Source organism: Takifugu rubripes, chromosome 8, assembly GCF_901000725.2.
Source record: "Takifugu rubripes chromosome 8, fTakRub1.2, whole genome shotgun sequence".
Classification (NCBI taxonomy): domain Eukaryota; kingdom Metazoa; phylum Chordata; class Actinopteri; order Tetraodontiformes; family Tetraodontidae; genus Takifugu; species Takifugu rubripes.
The window spans coordinates 7,202,109-7,214,686 of record NC_042292.1 but is presented as its reverse complement, the minus strand read 5'-3'; the positions used below and the strand labels follow the sequence as shown (position 1 = coordinate 7,214,686).

Sequence of the window (12,578 nt, the reverse complement as noted above, 5' to 3'; positions counted from 1 at the left end):
TTGGCGCTGCGCTGAGGGAAGGAGGCAGCCACAGTGGAAGGTCAAGGGGCTCGTCAGACGCACACAACAAGCTGTTTTGAATAGGTTTGCTAGTTAGAAGAATGAGGTGTGCGTAGCTGAGGAAGGGAGCACGGCCTTCAGCATGGAGAGAACGTCGCTGCTTAAAGCTGGATTCATGTTGTGGATGGCAGGTGAGTATTTGCGGGAGTGAGTTAGTTTTGTCCAGACAGCTTGAACTTAGCTAAATATAGCTCACTTCCATGGCGATGTTTCATTCTCGGACGCTAAAGTCAGAAATGTTGTGATTAATCTTGTGTGTGAATGCAGTGGAATGATAGATTTGTCAGGCCCCTCAAAATAAATGTGTGCTAATATTAGCCAAGGATGCACTGTGATGAAGAGGGACAAAAGGAGTGACAAATAGTCCTTGAGCGTATCTAAAATAAATAATCAAATATTAAAAAGATTGTGCCAACATGAGTGCAATTAAGAAAATCCAAAACTGTTCCTGTGCCTGCAAATCCTGTTGCATTCAGACATGTTTACGGTGTTCTTGGGGTACACAGGCTGATCATGTGACCCCCTCCCCCGTCTTTGTATAGCCTTTTATTGAGGCTTCCATATGCAACCTTCCTGCGGGTGCTCCAGAGCGCCATCTGGGGTCGACCAAACACGGCGGGGCCTTATCACGGCGGCGCAGGTGCAGATCCGCCACCTTTCTCCGACCTGTTTGTTCCACGGGGGGTCTCCCAGCTTAAGCTGCCTCTCCTGGTGTTACATTCAGGTGCAGGTCCGGCAGGACCGCCGCGAGCCAGCCTCCATATTAGGACGGGGTTTAGACGCATTTGTGATGGGAACAAATGCGATTGTGACTCCTAATTAAAATTCTTTGTTGGAGCCTGATGGAGGGTCTGATGGGAACAGCCAGGACTTGACCTTGTGTGTGGGAATGATCCAGATTGACAGAGCGGTTCTATTGGATCTCTGCAGACGTTGAATGTCTGAGTTAGCGTTTAGCTCACATGCCAAATTGTTGTTTTTACTTTTTTATTTTCAACTTTTAGCTCATGTTCTTCCACTGGTGTCTGGCTGCAACAGAAGTCTGTATGAGAGGACGATCCACGATCTCTGCCTGGCCAACTTCAGGTTGGACTTGGGAGGACTGGATCCAGGCCTGTGGTGCAGTTGGCCAGACACCATGAAGTGAGTACAGTGGAATTCTCAGAATCATCTTTAAAACCTACCAAAACCAGAGGAATAGGTCTGGAGATAGCTTTTAGATGTTTTGAACCTCAGAGCAATGGAAAAATATCGTGTTGGTCGAATTCAAGCTAATATCAGGTCCAATTCGTGATGTGTTCAATTATTTCTGTAAGTGCGTTTGTAAGCCTGATGAGTCACGTGGATTTATCTGAAATGAAAGAAGGAAAGCCTCCTGAGCATTAGGCCACCGAGAACAGGATTCACCCTGGTATGAAGGCAGCAATGCATGAGAAGACCAGAATGTATTTAATTTCCCCTGCCCTCGACCACCTATCGGCTATATTTAGATCTGGTAAGTCCACTGGTAATTTTAGAAATCCCTTTTTCCGACGACAGGAATCCCCTCACACTCTGAGAGGACATTTCAAAGACACCCGGAGAGAGTTTCAGTGACAGGAGACAGCCTTTTTCTTTCAGACGCATTATTTAGAGCTGCGTGTTGTCGCCCCCTGCAGGATATACGAGGACCTGACAAACTGCACCCACCAGGTGGCCCACAGGGTGGGCTGCTTCTGGCCGAACCAGATGGTCGACCGCTTCTTCATGCAGATTCACCGCAGCTACTTCCACAACTGCGCCCTGACCGGACGGCTCATCCACGACCCACCCCCAAGCATTCTGGCGCCGTTCATCGCCGTCCCAGTGCTGGTCACCCTGCTCATGACGGCCCTGATGGTGTGGCGGAGTAAACGCACGGAGGGGGTGTTGTAGGGAGCAGATTCTGCGTTACGGCTGCTTGTAAATAAGTTCTAGGTTTGGACTCGTTGCAGGGACAGAAAACGTTGCGATTAACTCACGACATTACTGACGCGCCATCAGAAGGCCGACGCTAATCCGGCGATCTGTAGTAAATTTGATGCACTTACCTGAGACTATTTTTTATCATTTTGGCATTAGAATTAAACTAAAACAGAAATAAAGACAATGTGAAGGAAAAAAATACACGTAAAACCCTCGTTCATAAGTTGCTTTTACTCTTTGGGAACTATGGAATTGATCGGGGAAAACTGCCATTGAATGACGAACCGGCTTTTGAACTTCGTTCACAGTTTGGGATCACCTTATTATTATTTATTATATTGTTATTCGATGTGACAACTGTTTGATGTGTTCTTGAGAATGGAAAAGTGCTCAACATGGGTGTGACATTATTTCCCATCTCTGATGGGGACGTCGAGCGATCCTCCTAAAACGTGCGCTAACAAGATGAGTTAATAGCTACCAGCTACAGATGTCACATCCAAGCTAAGGGAGAATCATTTTTTTGTTTTTATCTTAACTATATATTATTTGTAAGACGTTTTGAGACTTTTCCAGGACTTCATCAGTCAGATGAAGGCTTCCGTGCAAACCAGTAGAAGTACTTGACAATCACCGTGAGCTCGGTGTCAGGAGAAGACACCTTCATGGCGGACATCAACCTGAAATGGCAGAGAATCGTCGGCAGGGACGGTTTGGACGCAGCCCCCTTTCCCCCTCCGTGCGAGGGGCCCGACTCACCTGCTCTGGATGTCGTCCGAGAGACCTTTGGCCTCAGCGGGGTTGTTTCGAAGCATTCTCTGGTAGGAGGAGAAGGTCTCCACCATCTTGATGTATCCACCCAGCGTCAAGGTGTTCTTAACCAAGAGGCTGTCGTTCCTGGAGGTGAAAAGAAACAATCAAATCCTCCATCGTTTCATCAGAGCTGATGGAGAAGAGGCGTGGAGGTCGCGTGGAGGGGGGGGACCTCGGTGTGACTTCAGTGTGAGGCGGGTGCACACTGAGCGCGACACTCACCACTCTTTGTCTGGATACGAACAGGAGTCAAACATGTCGGCGTAGATCTTCTTGGAGCTCGATCCAAGGTAGGGATCTCGGAAAGGAAGCAAGGCGGCATAAAACTGAGGGGAAAGTGAGCGGTGGCTTATCTTTGTCTTCAGAAAGTTGCTAGAGGTTTGAGACTCGGATGTACCTCTTTACAGATGGCATTCAGCTCGGTGGAGACGTCTCCGTATTCTAGATCCATGTTCATGGAGTAGCTCAGGAGAGCCAGGCAGCCTCCGGGCCTGAGCACCCTGTCGGCCTCCACGAGGAACTTCCGTCGCTCGAACCAATGAGCCGCCGTCATGGCCGTCACCAGATCCACCTCACCTGGACCAAAAGGGAGCTCTTCCGCAGGACCTTGGCTGAGGGACAGAGGCCCACTTTACAATCAGCTCATAATTATTATCATTATTCAACACAATTTTTAGAGAAGGAAAGTCTACAATGTAGACTAATTGGCGTCCTCAGACACATTTAACCTGTATGACACATTTGGAGGGTTGGTTTTGGTCAGAGCCATCTCCAGCTGGGCGGGGCTGACGTCGATCCCGACTACCTTGGTGAAGTACGGCGCCAAGAGTACGGTACCCTGGCCTGGACCGCAGCCCACGTCCACAGCAAGCTGGAGCCGTTCTGTGGTCTGCAAGGACGGATTTTACGCAGGCATTTTAATATTATGGGATGTTTCGCGGTACTGATAGTGGTTTGCAGGAGCGCTGCAGATGTGACCTGTTGGAGGGTTAAATGGTTGTCATGGTGAACCAACCTTGCAAATAGGCTGATCCTAGTGGGCAAAGTGTCTACTTATACTGGTTATGTATAAACACACATAAATATTAGCGCGGACACCTTTGAAACTTTCGGGATTTGTTATTAAAAGTTAATATTACATACTGCATCCCGAGAAAATGTCAGAAAAGTCATTCATTGTTGTATGATTTTTATGCTTGCATGCTCATAGTAATAATGATGCAGCAGTGCGGTAGTTGGGAGATTCGAGTTCATTCGAGTTGTTCTATGTCTTTACCTTTTGGTTGACGAACTTCAGAATCCTGCTGATTAGGTCCTGCGGTGCCACTCTGAACTGCAGGTACGCAGCCGCGTGATCTTTCCCCTCAAACCGACGTACGGCCATAATTCTGACTGACAGTCCCAGTCCGGACCAGCACTTGCACTCTGTCACCTTGTTCACCCTGCGAGCCGGACTGGGAACAGCCAATCAGACGTGGCCAAAGCTGGGCAACAGCTGACCGGACTCTCGATTCTGATTGGCTGATGAGCCCAGGGCCCGCCTGTGTGCCCGAGGCTTCGACAGGAATTTAAATTACGAACCTTTCATATGGAAATTTCGATTGTTCTTGTGACGGAAACGCCCCATTTTTGTTAATACGGACAGAAACCTCCGGGTTCTTTTGCTTTTATTTTGTGTACACGATGTCACGTGCCGTCCAATTAAAAAGTCCGTCAAATGTGTCAAAATATCTGGTCTCAGCAGAAAATAAGAAACAATGTTTTTTCCCCCCAGAAGAACCTGAATCACACCTGTATCGCAGCAGGTGGGATTATTGTCGCATAAATATTTTGCATAATGATTTTGCTTTTGGGGGGCAGAAATACTCTAGAGGAAATATTAATAGCTGCAGTCCATCAACCCATTTCTTAAAAGGAAGTGTTCATTATGCTACTTCGAGAGAGCAACTGATGGAGGATGACTTTTCAAAGGAAATATTTATTTACGTGATAATGCAGGACATGTAAAGTCAATAGATATGTCCAGTACTGCTAAGGGAGGAGCTGCAGGTGGTGACAGACTCCACCCAGACCTTTTCTGGGATCTGCTGACCTGTGACCAGGAAGCACCAGCGATATATCGAGGAAGATCTGGAATTAATTTTTATTTGTTTGCACACAAAATTGTGGCAGCCACCCATAATAAAGCTGCTTTATTACTGTTGTAGTATGATGTGAATTCTTCATACCGAAAAAACAAGCACCCGGAGAAAAGGGACAATTGTTCCAGCTGCCTACTGGCTGCAGTACATTCAATAAAATCACGTTAGGAGGTTTGAATCACCATGAGATTATTGCCTAGTCAAATATTCCTGATATGCCACAATGCTGTACGAATTTTCTTTTATCTGTTGGTTCGGGAATCTTAGTTTAAGTTCTAGGAATGCTCTTTCCAAAATAGTGAAGGTTAGTAGTAAAATTTTGGGTGTCCCGCTAAGTAGCCTCACTGACTTGTATAATAGAGAGGTGCTGAGGAAGGCCAAATCTATACTAGCAGTTGGTCCCCACCCCCTTCACTGAGTTCCAGATTCTTCCTTCTGGGTCTCGGTTCACATTTCCTGCTATAAAGAGCAATAGATTTAGGAGATCATTCATTGAAAATAAAAAAGTTGATCATAAAAAAAAGGAGATCATTCATTCCCGCTGCCATTTCCCTGCTAAACTCAGGTCCAGGAGGTAGATAGCAGCATTGGAATCCTATTGGGACTACTGTTGTAAATGAGGATGATGACGGTCACCTAGGGTTTTGATGTGCTGGTGATTATGATGATGGTGACATAGGTGTTGATGGCGTCTTTCATGGTTCTGACTATTGTACTGATCTTGGTTATCTCATGTATTGTCTGATGTCTTTTTTTTGTTGAAATGTATAGGTAAATGTGTATTGGGGTTGTAATATCAACCTGCCATTCTTTATTTTCCAATTTCCAAATATAGTTACAAAGATAAACTTTCACGCGCTTAAACTAAATCCTTCACCAACTATTACATGTAACACGTGGCCAGATTTGATTACCGTAGCTGCCACTTGAGTGAGTTGCGTGTGTAAAGGCTCTTGAGGACAATTACCAACTGGAATGATTTCCTTTAAAGTTCTCACTTTTTTAATGAACAAAGGTTTGAAGTAGATGAGACACACTTTGTTACATTCTGTCGTGCACCGATCAACATCATGCAACACGTGAGCAAGGATGCAGTGTCGTTACAATTGAAATGTAATCGAATCACACGCGTAACTGCAGGAAAGCACAAGTTTAAAAAAAAAGGTTTGTATTTGTTCAAGCATAAAATATTCATACAGTCCGCCATTTTTAAAGAGTTTTAAATTATGACGGTAGTTATTCATTCAACAGCTAAGTCCAAGTTACAACAGTTGTGTTGCATTATCACGTTGTGAGGCAACAGCGCAGTGATTAAGTTTACCCGCTCTTATGGATCTTAAAAAAAAAATCATCAGAAGCTCAACCGAAGTGTAATAATACCGCTTTAAAAAAGAAAGCTTCATCAACAAAACCCCATCGTAGAACCTCATTCGTCAAACTATCGTAAGGCTGCATAAATACAGAACTGTCAACTGTACAAGAATGTGCTTTCACTGGAAAAAAAGGATCAGCACTACAAAATCTTGTACGTTGAGGCTTTGTGAAGGTCATGTGAGGGATCAGAGGATGTGTCGTTGCTCTCCGTCTCCCTATGTTGCAATGTCTGCAAATCAGTGCCCACCAATAACCATCAACCACGAGTGACGACGCACGCGCACATTCCTGAAGCTGGAGCAACATCCAAGGAGTGAGGCAACTAGGACTTGAAGGCAGAGTTCTTCCATAGTGGTTTGTGGTACATCCAGCCTTCCCCCTGCAGAAGGAGCAACGTGTCAAACCCGTTTTCACATGATCAATAGCCCCTAGGGGGCGCTTCTGGTAGTTTCTCCCAATATTATGGTTATTTACACTTTGACTTATACTGTCTAATATGAATTGCAAATCAATCAGGAAAGCATGCACAGTTGCGTGGTGTACTTTTATAGGTACGTTCACAAATTTACAACCCATAACATGAGGCAGGCAGAGAGGGAGAAAGTGATGGTTTGAGGATATTGAGAAGCAGAGTGACACGGTTTGGACATATCTAGAGGGCCAGTTAATGTATTTGTAGAGAGACGCTGAGTAAGGAACTGCTCAGCAGGAGACCTAAGACTAGACATGTGCACCTAATTAGATAGGACATGAATTATGGTGAGAAAAGAGGATGTCCTCGGGGGAAATGCAGGATGAGACGCTGTGGCGACCCCTTGAGGAAGAAGCTGACAGAAGAAGAAAACAAGTAATATGAGGTTCTTAGAGTTCCCATTAATTTAGATAAAGTGCTCACGTCATTGTCAAAGTGTCGGGTCCTCCAGGGGGTTTCAGTCTCAGCACGGTGCCTCTCCTCCGTCCTCTGCCTCTCCTCCAGAAGCCTTTTGTGCTCAGTGGCTTTCTCAATGTCCTTCTCCCGTAAAGATGCGGTCACATTCTGCCACAGGCGCCTGAAACGCAGAGAAATTGGTTTATTGGTAAGAAACCACAGAACACTCGGGCTTTGGATTCTTGCCCCGCAACATGATGAAAGGAAATCCCTCCATTGCTCTGACCTGGACTCTGTCGGGCCCTGCTTCTCAATCGGCCTGACTCTCTTCTTGGTGACAGGCAACTTGGTGACATCCACCAGCTTTGTCTCCCCGCTGGTGTAGCTGAACTCCAACACACCATTCCACTCACCCTGCACACGGCAGAACACCGTGTTGGTGCTGTTGTGCCTCACCTCCGCCGTTACCCTGAATTAAGTTGATAACAGGGTTACATTTGAGTGGAACAGGTGTTCGAATTTGTAGCCGAGGCTGCGGAAGACACGAGTCTGCCGGGGACTCACTTGTGCAACTTGCCACCATAAAATGGTTTGGTCTGGAAGGTGATGACGGCCGAGTAGCCCGACTTGGCGCAGGTGATGTTGACTTTGCCGCCTAGTTCTACCCAGGGGACGGTGAGGATGGAGCGGGCGTACGCACAGGGTAGCGTGAACGTGTACTCCTCATCGTGCTCCAGCAAATGCAAACATCCTGCAGATGAAGCCAACCGACAGGAGGGTGATGAATCAATCGTGAAAAGTATTTACACCATTAATATACAACTGCTCTACTTTATTGACAGACACTTTTAATGACATGCTTTCACACTGGAGCGCTCGAATAAAAGACAATCTAAAATCCTTTTTATGTCGTTCGCTGACTACATTTTCCTGAAAGAGACTACGGGACATAAAAAGGCTAACCTTCTCCGATCATGGACACACCGATGGACATTCCCATGAACTTGCTCTTGGTCCACACATGTGTGTTCACACACATCCGCCTCTCCTGGCATTCAGCATAGAATCCAGAGACGGGTGGATGGTGGGACACCTGCTCTGCCACAAAGCGCAGCAGATATGGGTCCTGGCTAGAGGCTGTGGCAGATGGGTCTGGACTTCCTTGTAAGGAATCCTTGGAGCCTTCCATGTTCCTGGGGACTGTCCAGGAGCAGTGAAAGGTTTCTCCAATTATTGGATTGTAGGGCTTCTTGGCAATGGAGCCCTTGCGTCCTTCGTGGAATGACGTGAGGTAGTACTCCACAAAGCGGACCATGCGGTCCTCTGGGGTGCTGCCGTCGGTGATGGCCACAAAGAGGTCCGGGTGTGACATGAAGTCAGCGTACATCTCCAGCAGGGAGCGCTTCTCTAGGATGAAGGTGGGGAGGACCACCTGGATGGTGAGTCAAAACAATCCAGGAAACATGATAACTGTTAGCATAACATTAACTAACAATTCAAAGTCCATTATTGTCGCGGTATTAAAACCAAACTGAACTGAATAGATGTTTCTTGATATTCTGCTGTACCTTGTCAAAGGAAACCTACTGCCATAAAATTCTAAAACGTTCACCTAGGTTGGAACAATTCAAGTCACAATGACCAATGAGAGAAAGTTGTTGGAACCGCTGGTGGTGCCGGGGGGGTTGTATTGCAGTAGCTTTAGGTGGAACTCTACCCACCCGTGTGAGGTCCATCCCCAGCTTCAACTGTGACAGCAGGTGTAAGATAACACTGCGCTCTTCCTCCACAGCACCCAGGTCCTCCTCCTCATCTGTGAAACTGTCCTCCACTTCATCTTCTGCGCTGATGTCTTCCTGTTCCTGAGACGAAGACATGGTGAGCAACAGGTGAAACGCTGAAAGTAACCTGACACACAGGGGACAATCATTTCTGCAAACCATCTCGACTTCAACCTCTGGATCTGCAGCTGGGGCTTCTGTGTTCTTACCCCAGAGAAGCTGGAAAACTCTGTGCTGTTCAGGTCCAGGCGCGTCCCCTCCAACGCCCCCTCATCTGTCGTGAAGCTTCCCAGAGAGCCACTGCCGTTCTTCAGGAGGTCCGGCAGCTTGGGCTCCAGCCACTCGATCGTAGGTCCTGCCATGGACAGAGAGCACACAGCAGCACTTTTAGAGGTCCTTAGGAACTCACCCGCCACCCTCCGAAGAACTCTCAGTCATCCGTGGGTCTGCACCCAGCCCTCCATTCACCCAAAAAGCCTCACAAAAACTCGTCTGGTGGGTGGCCAGATGGCAATTCTTCAGCCAGCTGCCCTTAAATGTAACCTTACTCCTCCTGCGATCAGAGTATCGGGATACTCTGTCTCAACTGACGGAAGGGATCCACATGCTTTGATTGGTTCAACCTTTTCCGTATGTACGTGACAAGGTGGGCTGAGCTTATACACATTCACCTGGATCGGATTGGTTACCGAAGTTAGCCGGGCCTCATGAAAAAAACATAGTAACGAGATCTGTTGCGAAAAAGTGGGCCACGGCTTTGACATTTTCCGATTTAAAATCATCCCTAAAGAGAAAGGCTCCAGATAAAAGAGCACCTGTTAATGATTACAAACTCTACCTCATGATCTGTAGCTGCCCTCTGTTCTGTTCTGCCCACACCGTGTTGCAAATGGACATTTTAACCATGTGATGTCTTGTTACCAAAAAAAGCAGATGTCACAGATTGCTGCAGTTTACCTTCAATACAGCAAAACAACTCCACACACTGAGCAATTCATTGTTTGGTAGTGAGAAATTTGCTCATTTACTCTTGCAACCTAAACATAAAAAAAACCTCATTTCACTGACCTCCGAGGGAACTCCTCTGCCTGGCAACCTGCTGCAGGTGCAGGATCTGCAGGCACTCGTTAAGGCAGTTCATGGTTGCCATGGAGGTGGCCTTGAGCATCAGCAGATCCTGGTCTAAAGGGGAAAGGCTCGTGGATGACGGCAAGCCCTCGATACTCTGGATCAGGTCCCTGTGCTGTCCCTGGGCCTGGCTCATCATCTGTAAATCAATATCATCGGAAACTCAAATTCGACACACTCACAGTTATTATTATTCATTGTTGTTAGTGGGGAATTTGGGCGGGCGCCCTCTTGTGGACAACCTTACAAGTGTCAAAATGAACCCACGTGTTTGTTTGCAAAACACCTCATGTGTCTTACACCAGCTACCAGATGACTTGCAGGAACATATGTTCTGTCTTGCACCCCACAATACTGACTGTAAAGGCTAAACATTAAAGAAGATTTTGCTGTACCTCTCTGGCCTCCAGCAGATGGTCAGGCAGCAGGGACCTCTTGCTGGAGTACAACGATGACCCCTTGTGGGTATGTGACCAGCTGAATAAAGACGCGGGGTTTTGGTTGGACCGGTGTACTAACATGGGGGAGCTGCTGCTGCCCTGAGACGCCATTGAGTAGCTCCGGGACTTTGGAGGGGGGTTGCTCTGTGTGATGTAAACATTTTTGTTAGAACTTGGACCTTTGCATCTATGGGCAACTTCTACAAAAGGATGGAGATGATGTTTTAAGAAAACAGGATGAAACACTTTTCAGGTCTTTTTCCACCTATCTGAATGAATAATAAGTTGATTTTCTTAACCATTAATGGTGGTAATTAAATCTTTTAGATGCAGTATATGAGGGACAAGCATGCATCTAAAAATATATGATCGTTCAGACCCATATCTATTCTGTTCTAGGATTTGTATTTTGCACATTCTTAAACTGTCAAAACAAAATGGAACTGAGTACAGCAAAAGAACGAAAGCGAAGGGATCAATAATGGACATTGTGCCCAGCTGTAAATATGCCCTCACGAAAACATTCAACACACACCATCATACCTTGCCCATGGCCTCTGTGTGGTGCTGTGTGCAGATCTGCAGTCTGCTCACCCAGTGCTGCCTCTCTTTGGCATCAGAGGCTGTGAGACAAAAACAAAAAAAGAAGAGCGTAAAAAGCTTATTACCCTTGCAAAAGGACAACCTGACGCCGCATCGATTCCTGAGTGCCATCACAGAAGCGAGATCAATACTGAGTACATTTGATGGACAGCGGTGAGTGTTGAGGCCTGACGGTACGGCTGACGAGTTACATGAATGTTGGCAGGTAGGTAGCACCCACCCCTGAGCTTGTACTGTTCGCCGCTGATGGCATTGACGGTGAAGGTGTGTGAATCCTCGTCGCTCGGGGAGATGACCGCCCCAGCCAATGGGAGCATCCCACGTGGTTTCTGGGGTCGCGACTGCTCATTGACGAAATACTCCAGCAGGCCGGACTCATTGTTCAGGACAAAAAACCTGAAATCATCCAGCAACCATCACGTCAGCATCCCTCTCTGATAAAAATAAAATAAAAATTATATCTATATATAAGCACACCTGTACTGCCAGCCTGTTACAAGATTGGTGTATTTCATAAGGTATCCATCAATATTCTCCATGTGGTCGCTGTCAGGCAAACAACAAACAAAGAAACACTTGTTAAAATACTTTCGTTGACACACCCAGAAACATATTAGCTGCACTCCTAATTCAACCTTGGAACTTTATTGAGTGGGGCTCTCCAAGATTGAGCAATACATTTCACAACTCGAATAAGTGAGATAATGAAGCCAGAACAAAATCACAAAGTGACTAATATAACAAAATAACTGCGGTGACACATTAACAACGTAACTGACACACATGGAAATAGAGGGGGGCAAACTAGCCTGGATATGTGCGTTAGCAGAACAATTACTCACCTGTACTGCCAGCTTTTAGCGGTTGCTCTCCCCGAGCCTGGGGTCCTGTTTTGGGGAAACACATCCAGCTTGCCTTCGTTTTCAGCGGTCCGTAATGTGGTGGATTCCCCTTGCATAGTCAGAGGCGACAGAGCCTGTCTTCAGTAATAACTCGGCTAGCTAGCGCTAAGCTAACCTGTCAAGCTTGTTAAGTCACCACGGATTCCGTGTTAAAGTGGACGCGTCTCTTTTAAAACAGGAAACAAAACACCGGGTCCATAGTTTGTTGGACAGCTATCCAAAGCTGGCTGACAAGAGCAAATTTGAGGTGATAAAACATTGCATTATCTGACAGTTAAGCGCGTATCAAGATAGCTTGTTTGCTAGTTGTGCTGATATTTACTGCTTCGGCAACGATCATGTGACTCGCTCGCGAGGTCACACCTCCAATAGATTAGGTGCCTATTAAATTAATAATAAATATATACCAAGGTTTTAAAAAATAACTTTGTTGATAATCTTCAAGAAAGAAAATGAAAGTCCTTTTAGAGATTAAAAGTGCTGAGAGTCTGGCTGCGGACCTCCGGCTTCGGGTCACTTCCGGT

The 12,578-nt window shown here is 46.4% G+C and overlaps 3 protein-coding genes across 3 annotated transcripts; 1 reads left to right on the top strand and 2 right to left on the bottom strand.

The window, feature by feature from the left end:
- LOC101067323 (receptor activity-modifying protein 1-like) lies at nt 1-2,203 on the top strand. Its single transcript, XM_003966521.3, has 3 exons — nt 1-191; nt 1,065-1,203; nt 1,719-2,203. The coding sequence occupies exons 1-3, from the start codon at nt 143-145 to the stop codon at nt 1,972-1,974; spliced, it is 444 nt and encodes a 147-aa protein (XP_003966570.1). The 5' UTR covers nt 1-142; the 3' UTR covers nt 1,975-2,203.
- Nucleotides 2,204-2,522: 319 nt separating this feature from the next.
- On the bottom strand, nt 2,523-4,558 carry LOC101079061 (putative methyltransferase DDB_G0268948). The gene is made up of 6 exons (XM_003966569.3): nt 4,094-4,558; nt 3,546-3,706; nt 3,215-3,428; nt 3,040-3,143; nt 2,764-2,901; nt 2,523-2,684 (listed from the first exon to the last, which is right to left on the bottom strand). Exons 1-6 carry the CDS (start codon nt 4,199-4,201, stop codon nt 2,588-2,590), a joined length of 822 nt encoding a protein of 273 aa, XP_003966618.2. The 5' UTR covers nt 4,202-4,558; the 3' UTR covers nt 2,523-2,587.
- A 1,379-nt stretch (nt 4,559-5,937) lies between these two features.
- On the bottom strand, nt 5,938-12,578 carry osbpl11 (oxysterol binding protein-like 11). Its single transcript, XM_011606261.2, has 13 exons — nt 11,995-12,578; nt 11,630-11,698; nt 11,373-11,548; nt 11,093-11,172; nt 10,505-10,693; nt 10,050-10,248; nt 9,191-9,336; nt 8,922-9,062; nt 8,164-8,632; nt 7,765-7,951; nt 7,487-7,669; nt 7,228-7,381; nt 5,938-6,711 (listed from the first exon to the last, which is right to left on the bottom strand). The coding sequence occupies exons 1-13, from the start codon at nt 12,108-12,110 to the stop codon at nt 6,655-6,657; spliced, it is 2,166 nt and encodes a 721-aa protein (XP_011604563.2). The 5' UTR covers nt 12,111-12,578; the 3' UTR covers nt 5,938-6,654.